The 16257-nt window shown below is 40.0% G+C and overlaps 1 protein-coding gene across 16 annotated transcripts in view; it reads right to left on the bottom strand.

Moving 5' to 3' along the window:
* LOC105487901 (prominin 1) overlaps window positions 1-16257 on the bottom strand; it is a 155304-nt gene that overhangs the window by 51704 nt on the left and 87343 nt on the right. For 9 of the 16 annotated variants that reach the window (XM_011751549.3, XM_011751547.2, XM_024794759.2 and 6 more), the window contains 5 exons: window positions 15221-15247; window positions 12771-12976; window positions 4226-4346; window positions 3376-3439; window positions 2395-2484 (listed from right to left, as the gene is read on the bottom strand). In XM_011751549.3, coding sequence (XP_011749851.2) covers window positions 2395-2484; window positions 3376-3439; window positions 4226-4346; window positions 12771-12976; window positions 15221-15247 — 508 coding nt within the window. The remainder of the gene's footprint in view (window positions 1-2394; window positions 2485-3375; window positions 3440-4225; window positions 4347-12770; window positions 12977-15220; window positions 15248-16257) is intronic. The other 7 variants (XM_071093833.1, XM_024794760.2, XM_024794761.2 and 4 more) reach the window with 1 other exon arrangement.

Genomic DNA, 16257 nt, shown 5'->3' with positions numbered 1-16257 from the left:
TCTGGTTGTCAGTCCAGGCCCACCATCATCATATATATTATGTATCTGAAGAAAGTGGAAAAGCTATCTGAGGTTCTCAATTTTAGTGAATTACCATTTTACCAGCCCATAGTATATTTCCTTTATAGGTCCTGATCTGCAGTCCAAATATGATTTGTACACCAAAACAATGGCATGTTTCTGTTCTCTCCAAAACCCACTAAACACATAGGGCTGCAAAGCATTTTTAGCAAACAAACAAACAAAAAAAGAACTTTAATAATAACACACAAGGCACTGAAGAGAAAAAGAGAATCTTTGAATCATCTTTTACCTAAAAACTACTATAATTCAGTTACTAAAAATTGCAAGAACATTGGGCAAAAAGTAACAACTACTCCAACGCATCAACCACAGTGCATCATTCATATACTTTTGCCCAGCCTTCACCATTACTTAATTTGGGGCTGGAAGAGACCTTGGATCTCTTCAATATTGCAAACATAATATATGTGATCTCTTCAACACTGCAGTCACATACTATATGTGATCTTCGTGGGCCTGGAATGACTCCCAGAGTTACAACCCAATTAATATGTTATAGACATAAAATACTTTGAAGCTTTTGGAAAACAAAAAGATCTTGTTCAATATTGCGAACGCACTGATGCACGAGGGATTCAGGCTGCAGGGATGCCTGGCATCATCTATGGCCATGTGAGCACTGGAATCCCAGATTTCCAATTCTCCCTCCAGAGGTGCACGTGTTGCCTCCTTGTGGATGTCGCCACAGCACCCTCCATCTTAATACTCTTCAAGGTACTAAGTCCCATCTAGGGTGGTCCAGGTAACACAGGCTCTTGCTAGAACAGGGTCTGAATCCCAACTCCACCACTTCGCAGCTAACCAATTGCTATGGACTAATATGTCTCCCCCAGATTCATATGTTGAAGCCCTAATTACTGATGTGACCTTTAGGTGGGTAACTAAGGTTAAATAAGGTCATAAGGATGGGTCCCTAATCCAACAGAACTGATGTTCTTACGAGAAGAGGAAGGGACATCAGAGATGAGTGTCCCAAAATGGAAGTAAGACTGGAATGATGGACAGTGGCCAGGTGTGCAAGGAAGAAAGGAGTAGGGGAGGGAGGGAAGGAGAAAGGAAAGAAGGAGGGAAGAAGGGAAGGAGGGAAAGAAAAAAAGGGAGAGAGGGTGGAAGGAAAGAAAGAAGGAATGGAGAAGCCATGTGGAAAAAGCCAGGACAGGAAGGCAGGAGGCAATGGTCTCTGAGGTCATATCCCTTCTCTGGGTCTCCATTTCCTTGCCTGGAAAGAAAATGCTTGGTGATGAAGAGAAGAGATGTCTAGAGAAATCTAAGGCATCAACAACAGAGGATGTTGTTCGTGATGTTATTGTCGATGTTGAGAATGTTGTTGTTGGCTGGACCCTTTGCAGGGTCAAGGAGAAAGGGAAGGAAAGGCCTTTCAACTAGTTAGGACTCATCTTAACAACTCCTGGCCTGTTCTGCACGTCCTCCTGTTTCCACACATTCATCTCAGTTGTTGAACTATAAGGCATGCCAAAAGGAACGGGAATACTTTTCCAATTTCTACACAATTATCTTCTTTATGGACTACGTTCTCAGGGATGCTAGCTCATGAAAGCAAAATTCATATTGGCAAAATGAGTGTTTTACCTAGATGTAATTGTCGTCTCCAACAAGTACCTCGCAAGGACATTTTTCTCAACATTTGGAAGGGCCTGGGAGGTCTTTTTTCATTACAGTGACATTTTTCTCAACATTTGGAAGGGCCTGGGAGGTCTTTTTTCATTACAGTGGAGCATGCAGTTTATCTGTCACTTATATCATTGACCATGGAGGCTTAAGATATATATGTATATTCCTTGCTTCTAAGTTTCACTTTCAGGAAGGAAAAATGAATCAATTTCCCTCAGATGACCTAAATGTCTATAGGTTCCTCATTTTCTGTATCAGAGTCAACAAACTTTTTCTATAAACGGCCAGATAGATGGTAAATATTTTAGGCTTTGTGGGTTATACTATATCTCTTCCAATGACTCAACTCTGCCATCAGAGCACGAAAACGGCCACAGATGATATCTAAACAAATGCAAATGGCTGTGTTCCAATAAAACTGTGTTTACAAAAACAGGTGGTGGGCCTCTAACAAATTCTGCCCCTATCATCTGAAATGGCAACACCTTTGGCACAAGTTTTATAAAGAGCACAACCAAGCTATTGCAACTCAGTGTCTTGACCTGAACTGTCTGCATGGCCACGGACGGTGGCTCTCCCCAAGACAGCTCTCAGGGAACAAGAAAAGAGTAAGCGAGTCTGCCGAGCCCAGGAACTCCTGGATGGAACTTTCTTTGGTCATTTTTGCCCGCTGCTTACCTGTTGCCATGGACTTAATCTCATCAAGAACAGGGATGATGTTGGGCCTCAGTCGGTCAAGAATTCCGCCTCCTAGCACTGAATTGATACCTACATGCAAATAAGCACAGGGATGGTGAGGGTGGCCTCTGCTCATCTCTCCACCCCACCCTCATTCTCTCCACACTGCCTCAGCCTCTCCTGCTGCAAAACCCATTTGCATCCTGGACCCTGTCTAGGGGTGGACTTGTGTACGGAGATTTCTCTTCAGGGTCTCCGCACCAACTGTTCCCCAGTGAAAAATTAATCACTACGACTCACAGACCCGGTATTTACTTATACCAGGAACATGGTGTTATCATCTTGACCTGTGTGTAACTCCCTCTGTATCTAATCTCTTTGACTAGACCAGAGTTCCCACCCAGACTGCACTCTGGTGGGGGCTGTCGTGAGCATTATGGGATGCTTAGAGGCATCCCTGGCTTTACCACACCTTTACCTCATTGTGACAACCAAAAATGTCTCCAGATGTCACCAAACATGCCAAACGTCACCCCCCAGTTGAGAAGCACTAAGCTAAACCTTGGCGTGCAGGGTTGAGCCCTCTCCATCCAGCCATTTCTGAAGCCACTGGTTTCTCTGAGGAGTCAGCTGTGTCTGTGCAGGGAACCTGGTAGGACAACAATCTTTCCCTCATGAAGGAAATGGAGAATGAGCGCTTGTGACTACAAGAATGCTAAAGCTTTCCAGTAAGTGTAAAATGAAGAAACAGTCTTCATTTTGCCTGTGACATTCTTCATGCTGCCTGTGAAACAGATGACTTCGATGAGGGCTAGATTCTAATCGCTGAGTAACAAATGACACATCGGCAATAAGGCTAGGGAATCATCTTTCTGTCTTCCCCCAACTTTCACGTATGTCGTTTCTTAGTCCGTGTTTTATGGGAGATGAGTCAAAACAAAGAAACCAAAAACATATGAAGCAACTTTAAATTGTACTCACTGTTCAGATCTGAGAACGCCTTGTCCTTGGTAGTGTTGTACTGGGCCAATATATATTTGATTTGCTGAAAAAGAACATTCTGTGAAACCTTCCCTTCTAAGGTCCAAAGGCAATAAAAGGACAAAAAGAGATTTAATATACAAAAATTTTCCTGAATCAGAGCATTTTTAGGTAACCAGCAAGCTCTTAGAGACTTTTCTACTCTCTGACAAGTTGGAACCCATGAGCACCACACATTTAGGCTGCTTCCTGCTCAGACACTTTTTAAAACGATGTTCTGAAGATGTAATTCATCAACATGCCTCTGGAGTACAGAAGAAAGGGAACCTCCTCTCCCATCCCCACCCTTCAACCATCCTATTGGCCTTCTCTAAAGACAATCTGTGTGTCCGTGAGTATGTGTGCATGTCCTTCCCAAGGAATTTGACATACCTATGCAGACATCAGTAAATGGATGTTTATAAAGCTGGATGGTTTCATTACAAGAGTAACTTTGTGCAAGTGATGGAAAGTTAACTATACAGCCAAAAAGAAAGGATAATAGGGTCTCAAAACTTTTCTTTTTAAAAAAATCATAAGAGCCTTGGAAGTGTTAAGTCCTTTTATAATACATACTGTAATTTAAGCTATTAATAAAATTAAAATACCAATTCTGAAATTCGGCTTTTGTACTCTTTTGAAAATCACTTTCTGGGGTTTTATTTATTCATCCAGGACATTAACAGATAACACCAGTCTACGCTGATTCACTGTGTTTCTAGAAGTTTCTAATGAGATTCCAAATATACACAGGAACTCCAAAAAGCCAAGAATACAAAGCATCTCAGTACATAGAGATCATAGTCTTTACCTCTGGAGTTTCATTCAAGAGAGTTCGCAAGTCCTTGAAATTGCTGTCTGCCAGTTTCCGACTCCTTTTGATCCGGGTTCTTACCTGGTGATTTGCCACAAAACCACAGAAGATGCCAATGCTGCAGGAAAAGGCAGAGAAAAGGAAGAGCATTTACTGCATGCTCCATGGTTCTTTGTCCAGGTCCAGGCAGCAGAGCAGGAGTCAGGGAGGAGCCCGCAGAAGGACTGGCCTTTCCTCTCCAGCTGCCCTCTCCTGCCACAGCCTTCCCACCGCCATCCCACAGTCAAACCACCACACACGTAGGGGCTACAAAACAGGACTCAGTTCTCTCAGAGGAGGCAAATCTCCATTCTGTTCAAAATGACTCTCATCAATGGAACAATGTTCACAACAAATTGTGGAGGAAATAGGTGGGAAAAGGTTATAAGGCAGCATGCATGATCCAGTCCCATTCCTGTCCTCATGTGAATGTGTGTACACACCCTCCTGTGTGAACATATGCATGCATGTGAACACACACACACACACACACACTTCTGCTCCCTGACCCCCCAAAAAAGACTATAGAAAAAAACATCAAAATGACAAGAGTACTTGGAGCTTCTAAGGTTTTTGGTTTCTCTAATTGTCTGTTAGTGTCTGTATTGTCCAGGTTGGAAAGAAACATGAGTTACCTTAGCATTAAAATGCTATGTGAGAAACCGCATGCAACGGAGCACCTATGTATTATTTCATCTACGGAAAATGCAAAACAAGTGAAACGATGGTGCTAGAAGTCAGTGGTTATGCCCAGAGCAGGGGTGGAATGGCAGAGTACCCTGTTCATGGGTGGATTCACTTCATGGACACTTATGCATATGTACTTGTGAAAAGGACACTTTCCTCCATGTGAAATATACTTCAAAAAAAGCTTCAAAAACACCCTATGAAAGGCATCTTGCAGGAAAGTCTTCTCTATGTGAAAAAAACCAAAACGTCTTTTTTCAAGCCATCTAAAATGTCTAATGTAATAATTTTTAAGGGCTCTTACTGTTGACTAGTTACTAATAATCCTTTGACTTAAAATAATTTGACCAATTGGCCTGTTTTTGTGGCAAAGCCTTTGAATAAATAGTTAAATTAGAAGGTGCTAATTGCCAAGGTTCTGTTGAATCTGGCCACTAGATGGCAGTAAGGAATTACATAAACATAGGTGAATTATTTTACCTGCAGAAGCAAGTAACAAACTTGTTAGTTTGTAATCATCCAACGGAAGATGTAGACATGGTTTTAGAAGTAAGTTTTGCAAATAATAGGCAAACTTGAAAAACATATCAGATGGAGAAAATCGATACATTGCCTCTTCAGCAAAAGCAATGTCTTGAGGCTTTATTTGTGCGTATAATTACGGGTAGGATGACTAAACATCTCATTTTTGGCACCTAAAATCCCATGTCCCCAGGAAACTTTTCCATCCTGGGTAAATGGGGACAGTTATTCACCCCACTTATAGTATAAATACATTCCAAGGAGCATTGTTTCATTACTGGTTTCAAAACATACTTTTCCGGCCGGGCGCGGTGGCTCAAGCCTGTAATCCCAGCACTTTGGGAGGCCGAGACGGGCGGATCACGAGGTCAGGAGATCGAGACCATCCTGGCTAACACGGTGAAACCCCGTCTCTACTGAAAATACGAAAAACTAGCCGGGCGCGGTGGCGGGCGCCTGTAGTCCCAGCTACTCGGGAGGCTGAGGCAGGAGAATGGCGTGAACCCGGGAGGCGGAGCTTGCAGTGAGCTGCGATCCGGTCACTGCACTGCAGCCTGGGCGACAGAGCGAGACTCAGTCTCAAAAAAAAACAACAAAAAAACATACTTTTCCATAGCAGTATAACATATGTCCATTAGGTTTCCCACAGTGCTCCAAAAAAGTCTATATAATACAACTTTGAGGAATGTTTCTTATGGTTAACAAGTTGCAGTGTAGTGAGTACTAGATTAGGGACACCAGATTTGGGTTCTGGGTCCTGTCCTGCCACCACCGTACTGTACAAGCCAGAGAAAATAACTTTCTTTCTGTAGACTTCAGTTGGTACCTCCAAACTGAAAAGGTCAGTTTAGATCTTTAGGTGTAATTAGATAAATTAGATCCAATCTAACTCAGATTAGATAAGTGCTTCTCAAGCTGTAAAGGAGAGCAGTACTGGATGTACACGTTCTCTAAGATTTTTAAGTTTGGTTTAATTCCGATGGTAAACTTATAAAATAAATGTTAACAATATTCTGTCCCATTTGGAATGGCTGCCTTATAATTTGTCCTAAATTTGCATTGGTATTTTAGGAGCCGACGCACCACAGCAATAAGAGTCATTAACTCAGGTACTCATGCCAAAAGAGGTCAAATGACTCAAAATAATGATTTTGGAGTTTTGTGAAGAACAAACACACACACACACACACACACACACACACACACACACACACACACAAAAGCTGAGTCATAGCAATGCACCTGGAGCTTGCTACCATGCCAAATTCACAACATTCTAGACCATGACGAGTCAGGATCACCATCTGAACATACCTGAGGTTCACAATGGGGATCCTTGCTCTCTCTTCCCAGCATGTCCAAATTATTTTATTCACTCATCAGATTCCAGATATAAGAAGTCAAAGTGAACTTGGTAAAAAGAACCAGTCCAAGTCCACTTTTGCTTGACCCACACTGACCCCTCCACTCATCCCCAGAAGGGAGAAGAACCTCCTTGAACTCCCAGAGGCTCTCCCTTGAATTCTGATGGGGTATGTCTCACTTCACACTCTAATTTGTCTTTATTCTTATCTATGTTTAATTTTCCTAAAAAGAGGTGGAAACTAATTCTTTGTTAACTTTGTATAATGCAGTCTTGTCCACACTGGGTGCTCCATGAAGGTGAGTTTAGGGGTCGAACTTTGGTTTCATTTGGTCTATTTAGAAGACTGGCCATATGTCTGAAGTGTGAGTCAGAAACTGTCTTTGTGCCTTTATTGAATAAATGTCCTTACTCACAAGATCATCAGTCAATGAAACGAATTGCAATACAACATTTCAATACAACACTGGATTTCAATGCTACGTATTTTAGACCTACATTTCTACTAATCAATAATAGATCTAATTAAAATTAAAGCACTGAGAACTTTTGTAAAAAGCCGTACTAAGCTGGGCATGGTGGCACATGCCTGTAGCCCTAGCTACTTGGGACACTGAGATGGGATAATCACTTGAGCCCAGGAGTTCCAAGTCCAGCATGGGCAATATAGCAAGACCCCATTAATAAAGAGAAAAAGAAAAAAAAAACTGTACTAAGCATAATTATAGAGTAGAAGTTAGTGATTTTCAAGGCTGATTTTCAAACTAATGCACAAAGTAAATTTTGTATTTAAATTCTAATGCCTATGTAAGCAGGCAGAAAGCATTAAGGAAAAATTGGGTAGCATGGGGTCCTGGAAGCTGGGAGATCAAAAATGGGCTGGAAGAGCAGCTAATCTGTAAGTGCCAAAAGCGCCACCATGATGGCAGATAAATATTACCATATCTTCCCATTTTCCACAAAAATCTGGGAATCTGGATTCTGATGTGAGATCTCCCAATTTTTAAATATCAGCAACTAACAAAAAAAATTTTAAATACTATGCAGACCAACTGATGGTCTCCATTTGCAATCTCAAATTTAAACCTTCTGTTCAAACACAAATAGAGAATAAAGAAATTATGCTTTGAGGTATTGATTTAGACACTCCCTGTTGTTCAATGTATTTTTTGAGCAAAAAAAGGTATGTGAATAAGTATTTTTATTTGAACAACCAGCAATCGATTATTAGAATATAAGGATACTAAGAGACGTTTACCTAACACAAAAAGGAAATAATATTTCAGTGAATATCAGTTCTCTGGCATTTGACATAAATGCCTTTAAACAACCAAAAACATATGCTTTTAAGCAGTACAATAAAATTTCTTGGAATTTTTAGCAGAAGATAGGAATTTTTATTTTTATAGCCTTACATCTTCTATATTTTATTATGGAAAAACTAATTTTCTCACATATACACTTACAAGTAAATAAGCTTTTTATAGAGTAAGGCTAAACCTTACTTTTAAACCTTTACTTTGAAACTTGTAACTTTATTGTTCCTACCAATTTCTACTGATTTAATAAAATTAGCCAAAGAAAGCCAAATAAATGCTTTCAGTCTATAACTGATCTCTTATTAAAAAAAAAAAAAAATTACATTTAAACTGTAAGTAACCAGAGGTCATTCACATGAAGAAAGTTTCACGATTTTCAGGACTGCTATATCTAGCTCAATCTCTTTTCTACAACCTTGTAGCCTCCCAGTCAGGAATTGGCAATCACATCCCAGTATAAAATGAACTTTGAAAATAGCCAGCTTCCTGAAAATGACTGGAATTCAATTCACCATGGGAATTCTTAGCAAAGTTGGCTTATCATACTCAGAAACTTAAAAACATACAGAGGAAGTCAAGCCATGGTTGTTTTTTTTCTTCCATAACCTTTATGAGAAATGCAGTGGTGACAAGCAAAGAGACAGAAAGGAGAAGAAACTTGGCTGTTTCTGGAGTAAGACACATCTGCTTAACAGTCTACAGTGAGAGGTGGAAATTCGATCTTGTGCTGATGGTCAAACAGACTGCATAAACATATGTCAGTGTCTACAGAATTCTCACATTCCACAGCTGCCTCTGGGAACGCTCAGAGAAAGAACATGCCCACGTAGATTGCACATCTGCTAGGGAATCTTTCTCCTTAACACCTATGTCTTCCCTTCACTCCCTAAAGAAAAGATTTACATTTTTTAAAATAAAAAAGGATGCTCAAAACTAACTTGAAAACCAACTACGTTTAATTGTAACATTTTGAGCCACAAAAATTACAGAGTCCAATAAAAGGCAGGTGGACTGCTCTGGGTTTCTGAAAGAAATTTTTTAAAATCATATGCAAAGATTATTTCTCAGTAGTGTCCAATCTCCACTGAAGTCAATGTCAGCTAGAGGCCCTGCATTAAACAAGAGAGAGTCCACTCTCCTATCTTTTCCTCCACTTCCTTTCTTCCCCCCCCCTTTTTTTTTTATTATACTTTAAGTTCTAGGGTACATAATTGAACTTTCTTTCCCTTTCTGCCTTCCAATTTTGTTGACATTCTTTTCCTTCTTATTTTTATCTAATCTTCTGATTTTGTGGACATTCTTTCTTCTCCTGTCTAGCTGCTCATAATGTAGAAATCTTAACTTTCCCCAGGTCTTTAATCCTCCTGGCTAGCTTGGATTACTTGCAAACAATATGTAGGTATTATGCAACTCATGTTTAAGGTATTTGCAAACCAGTGGGGGTTTCAAAAGGAAGCCATCAAAATAGTTACCGTAAATCAAAAAGTTCAAGGCAAAGAAGCTTAAATTCTCATCAGAATTTAAAGTGAGAAAAAAAATTCACATACTATTCTCATTTAAGCCTATTTATAATTTATATATAAATTCAATGTGCTACGTGAAATCAAATTAGTTTTAGTTTTGTCATAATCTCAAACAGTTGATCAATTTTGGTTTAATTATATTGAAATCTGAAATTACAATTTTCACATTAATGTTTTACTTGGGTGGGAAAAAATGGTTTTAACTGAGTGTGTAGGAGGGTATAGAATCACAGCATGCATTTTTTTAAAAGAATTTTCTAAATTAAAATATACTTAGAAAAAAACATATATTGATTTGATAGGTCTGAATTCTGAAGAATTAACAAAATGGTAGCTTTCATTTTATACATAAATGGAAGCCAAGTTTATTTTTTACTTTGTAGCTTTACTGTTGATATATTTTGGCATTTTCAACATAATGTAAATAACTAAGTCAGCTGAGAGTGAACTATAACATGCGTAACACATAATTATATGTAATGCAAATGAAAGTTCAATTTTAAAAAAGAAACCCAATGTAGTGGCTAGGCGCGGTGGCTCACGCCTGTAATCTTAGCACTTTGGGAGGTCTAGGCAGGCAGATCACTTGAGGCCAGGAGTTTGAGACCAGCCTGGCCAACATGGTGAAACCCCATCTCTACTGAAAATACAAAAATTTGCCAGGCCTGGTGGTGCATGCTTGTAAAATCCTGGCTACTCAGAAGGCTGAGGCACAAGAATCACTTGAACCCAGGAGGCAGAGGTTGGAGTGAGCCGTGATAGCACCACTGCACTCCAGCTTGGATGACGCAGCGAGACTCTGTCTCAAAAAAGGAAAGAAACTCAAAATATTGGAAACCCATTATTACACATGTAAACATTTAATTCAGGTAAATAAATAACTACATTCAATCAAGAATTTTCCTGAAATTATGGCTATGTATTGACATCAAGTGAAAATTATTAACTTGTTAAGTAAGTAATCACTCTAACAAGAAGCCCGAAGGGCAATATTTTCAGATGACGCTTTCACATCTGAATCTCATCTTTGAGGTCCAGGGTGTATGGAGCGGGTAAACATCGCTGTGCAAGTGTCCAGACAAATGCGGCATGTAAGTTTCAGGCTTACGGGAAACACACAGGGATCCCTGGTGGGTTTGACAGGTTTCAGGGCTGTAACTGAGATTCTTCTGGTAGCTGAAAAGGAGGTAACTACCCCAACAACTAGGAGTCTGTGCATTCCTTAGAGTATATCAAATATAAAGGAGAGACAGACAGGCACATCTGCAATGATCACTACTGACCTGATCCCAAACTGCCTCTCAAGATCAAATATAAAAAAAACCAGTAAGGATCAAATGATTTTTGGAGACACAGAGAAGGAGACAGACAGTGACAGAAAAATACAGAGAGGCAAGGAGAGACAGAAAATAGAAAAGAGAAGAAAAGAAAGAGAGAGAGAGAGAGAGAGAGAGAGAGAGAAAGATTGACAGACAGAGATGCCCACACCCCAACGTCATGGAGAAAAAACAAGTAACTCTCAGGCTAACCAACAGTGCATGAAGTCAGCTAACACATTCACTTGGATCCTCTTTACACACATATATATAGTTAAGGTCGGTCGATTATTCCACTATTATCAGCAAAAGTATGTCTTTGCTTAAATAATCACTGCCCTGGAGTAAGTGGTAATGCATTGGCCTTTGTCTGTTGTGAATACTTTTTTTTGTCATTGTTCAAGTTTTAGTTAAGTTAATTCAATAGGTAATACCTGAACCTGGTACATAATCAAAAGAGACAAAAACCCAGCTACAGCAAGAAATGACTTTCCTTCCTTCCCCTCCACAACCCTCAATTTCCTTCCCAGAGGCAACCACTGTTGCCAGTTGCTTGTCAACCCTTTCACATCCCATCCACTCTGTACAAATATGACCAAGTGCTTGTGTCTCCTTCCTCATCTTTTTTTTCTTTTCTTTTTTTTAACATAGTTACCATGTTCTACACATGGTCTGCAACCTGTTTTTTTCACTTCATCAGTCATGGTGACTGTTTGGTATCAACAAATCCGGAGCTGCCCAGTCCTCTCCAATGGGTACACTGCATTTCAATGAGTGGCCACCCTAAGCCACACATCTTATCAGACCCCTGCTGGTGGCCGCACTTAAAGACTTTCCTTCTTGGGTTTGCAGCTGGAACTCCAACTCATAGGACTGACTGTTTTCAGCTAAAATTCCTGAATATTACTTCCTTAGTAAAACTTGAAAAAAATCTTACGGCTACTGAGCACATGTGGTGTCTGGAGAAACGACAAAGAGAAGGCTGTTGGCCAACCCTTGCTGTGCCTTCACGTCATAGGCACATTTATTTCGGTTGCTTCATGAAACAGTGGTGGAATGAATGAGGAAATGCGGAACAATAACCAAGAATGTGTTGTGGTGCACATTCTTCAGATGAGCAGTCTAATTTGGACTCGAAAAAACGTCATCTTAAAAGCAATGTATTTCTGATCTGCCAGTCAACTGGAAAACTTTTGAAAGCAGCAGAAGCTGCAGCAGAAACACCCTAAATCATGAAGTGTGTTCCAGACTTCAAGAGAGGGTAGCGGATGAACAGCACATATAAGAAAAATGGGTTTATTATTAGAAAGTCAATTGCATTCTACAATATTCTCAAATTTCCAAATTCAGGGACTGCATCTGTCCCTCACGATTCCTTTGGACTCAACTAGCAAATCAACTTGCAGATCCATCTCTCCTTTCTACATGCTGCCTGTCTGCAAAGAGCTAATTAAGAGGAGTCTGCTGTGCTGGAAAGTAAATCCTTTCTGCAGTCCAAGATTTCTCAGGATACCTTCAAAAGGAAAAAAATACCAAAACGCTGGCTCATCAGCTCAGTTGGGGCAGCTTCATTACAACGCTAATGTCTGGTGCTAATGAGATCCTTTCGAATCACTCTAGACAAGCACTTGTGCCCTCCTTTTTCTGTTTTGTGGGATTTTTTTTCATTGTTGCTATTTTGTTTAGTTTTAAACTCATGGTTTAACCATTAAAATATGAGTCACTCTTCATCAACCTAAAACACAATCAGTTGTTGTCCAAGATTCTACTTGCCTTATTATTATACAAATCACCAAGAGGGAGATTGCAAAGCACTTCCTCAGGAAGAGTCCATTTTCCTTCTGTCGCTGGTGCATTTCTCCACCACATTTGTTACAGCAACGACACATACAAAAGAAATACCCCACCAGAGGCATCAGAATAATAAACAGCAGTCCCAGGACAGAGCATAGAATAATCCCTGCTTCATAGTAGATAATCTGCAATTCAAACAAAAGAAACAGCACATATTGTAACACGAAATAATAAGTAGAACATTCCACGGTGTACAAAGTTCTTTTTTTTTTTTTTTTTTGAGACAGGGTCTCGCTCTGTTGCCCAGGCTGGAGTGCAGTGGTGTGATCTCAGCTCACTGCAACCTCCGCCTCCTGGGTTCAAGCGATTCTCAGGCCTCAGCCTCCCAAGTACCGTAGAGACAGGGTTTCACCATGTTGTCCAGGCTGATCTTGAACTCCTGTCCTCAAGCAATCCACCTGCCTCGGCCTCCCAAAGTGCTGGGATTACAGGTGTAAGCCACCGCGCCTGACCATGTTTTGTTTTTTTAATGTATCTGCCATCATTAGTTGAATCTGAATATATATATATATATATATATATATATATATATATATATATATTCCATTTTGAAGCTCCTTTTTGAAACAGAGGAAGCAGAAAATTGAGTTATCGAATATAGGGCCAAGTGGTTACTGGAAGATGTCCTTCAACCCCTAGGAAGATAACTAAATGCTAGTTTGAGCTGCAAACGGTTTAATTTTAACCCCAAAGGTATTTTGTTTGTTTTTAAATGGATCAATAAATCTTGGCAGGAGTACTTGCATAACAAATAATCTACATATAAGGTGCTTTACACCAGGAAAACTGCACAAATAGAAGTGAAAGACTCAAAGCACTTTGGATTGGCCGGCAAACAGTTACACAAGAATCTGGAATGTATCTTAATTTAGAAAAAAAGGCTCAGACTCTAAGTCAGGCACGTTAAACACAGGCCAGTCAGTGAGTTTCTCCACTAACACACTAGAAATAATAATACGTACCTTGTCAAGTCATTGTGAAAATTAGAGATAATGCATGATTAGAAATAATGTGACAAAGGACCAGGTACTGAGTAGACATGTAAGGTGCTTCTCATGCCATGCCCAGGAGTCAGATCCACAGTGAAGGACCGACCTCGGCAGTCTGTGTCTCAGACAGTTCCTGAGTTCCTAGGAACAGCACAATTTCCAGATACAATCATGTGACCTAAACCTCTTTTCATAATCACTGCTGACTTTATTCCGGGATAAACGAAAATTAATGCAACTAGATGATGAAACTTGATATCATTCCAATTCATGCATGTAGCTGCTTACACTTCTAAAGAATGGCAGAAAATTGCAAGTTGGCAGTTTGCAACTAAATGGACAATCTAGACAGCTGCGAATTCTTAAGCCAAGCTGAGCAAAGGAAAATAAAACACAACGTCTTGCTCCTGGGAGCAAATGTGATGTCTTGGAGGAGCGACCTGCTTTACATCCCAGCGGGGGGCTTCCAGGTCCCTAAACTGGATGGTATCACATTAGCATTAACCTCATAAACATATTGTGAGGGACAAATAACTGAACCACTGAACGTGAAAACAACTAGCCAAGTGCCCAGCACACAGTAGATATTCAACAAACGGTAGTTAATGCTATGAGCAAATGCTCAAGACTAGTAAATCTGGTGCATCTGGCACTTGAATATTACCTACTTCCATATTAAGATTAAATTGCTAAAAAAAAAAAAAAAAAAAAAAAAAGAAAGTGGCTGGATTTTGCTGCGTTCATCAAGTACGTGCTCACGCTTAAGTTAACCCCCATCCCGTGTCCACGAAGAGGCATTATTAGCTGACTTAACCCTTCCTCGAGGACCAACATCACTTGCCAGTTAAGAAACCAGCCCAGACCTTCCAAACTCTTACTTACGTATTTTTCCATCATTTCTCAGCAAATATTCTAAATTGTTTACTATTTTAAAGAAACGTAAATTCTTTCTGAATTCCAGGAGACACTGAACCCAAACCCAGGAGACAAGATATATTGAAATGTTTTAAATGCACTAATTTTAGCTTTAAATACAAATTGTACATTTGATACACAGCCTTTCTAGTGTTACTGACTAAACATCAGGCAGTATCAGGAACAAGACAGTGTATTTCAAGAGTTCACGTCTAGGCTGACTAGATGAAGGCCTGTCACTATTTACACTGTTTTTTGATACACCAAGATCTTCCAGTGCTTTGTTGATTATGTTGAAGATCAACATCTAAATATTACCGAGATATCTTGCTTAAAAGAGAAGGTTAAAAGTGATGGTAAAAACATAACTGAAATGGATCATTTAAACATTTTCACAGCGAGGATGACAGTGAAGAACAGAAAGGCTTTCAAAGAGCAACTTGAAATAGCAGACAAGGACTTTACCTTGAGACCTAAGATTAGAGTTTCTGGCTGTAGAAGTCAACGCAGGTGAGGAATTTTGGCAGAGGCAGCATGCATCAAGAAAACAGACAGAAAAAGTTATGAGTGATCAACCATAACCAAGAACGCTCATATCCCACAAGGAGGAAATTGGGTGATAGAAGGATAAGTACGAGAAAGGAATATAAAACTTGAGTGTGAATTCAAGAAACAGTGGTTTAAGTTACTTTGAGTTCTGAAATTCACATTTGCATTTACATTTGGATTTCCCAAAAGGTTCTTAATCTGTATGCTAATCGGTTATGAAAAGGAGAATTAGAGGGGAAGTTATAAATGCTTAACACACTAACCATGTGATCTTCATAAAATAGAGAATCAGATCTGAGAACTCCGTAACCAATGGCAGCATCTTCCCAAGTGCCCTTTTCTGAACTAAAAATCTGATGGTGCTATTCCTGTGCTTAAAGCGATCAACGGATTCCCACCATTTTTATTCCAAACATCTCAATGTTTGATTTTAAATGTCCTTTTGTGGCCAAATAAAATTAGGTGGCTCTATGTCATTTTCTAGATCACTTTTTTGAAATATTCTGGTCCAGGAAATCTAAAGGTTTAGAAACTATTGCCTCAGCTGGCAGATCTGAGGGAACAACATTTGTGATGGGAATCACTTTTAAATGAGGCATCCAAAACATGGGGACTGGGGGGCAGTTCAGATATAGCTGCCTCTGGGGTCACATGGGGCATTTTAAATGATCCCAGGCTCCCTTTCTTGGGGAGGGGGTGCGCAGGCTTGTTACCAACCAGGGCACAAGCTCCCAAGCTCACCAGACATAAAGATGCACCTCACAGTGTGTGTTAAAGAAAAACACTGACTCCTGGGCTCCTCTGCTAGAGCACATGAGTCAGAAGATATGGGTAAGACCAGGAATCTGTGTTCCCTGAGGCTTCCAAACAAATGACTTGCCCTGGAGTCATTGGCTTAGGGTCTGCTTCAGGGGGAACCAACCCAACACACCCAGCCTTTATCAGACTAAATC

The sequence above is a fragment of the Macaca nemestrina genome, chromosome 3 (assembly GCF_043159975.1).
Source record: "Macaca nemestrina isolate mMacNem1 chromosome 3, mMacNem.hap1, whole genome shotgun sequence".
Taxonomy (NCBI): Eukaryota; Metazoa; Chordata; class Mammalia; order Primates; family Cercopithecidae; genus Macaca; species Macaca nemestrina.
Note: the sequence above shows the minus strand (reverse complement) of the source record. Positions and strands in the feature narration are given on the sequence as shown.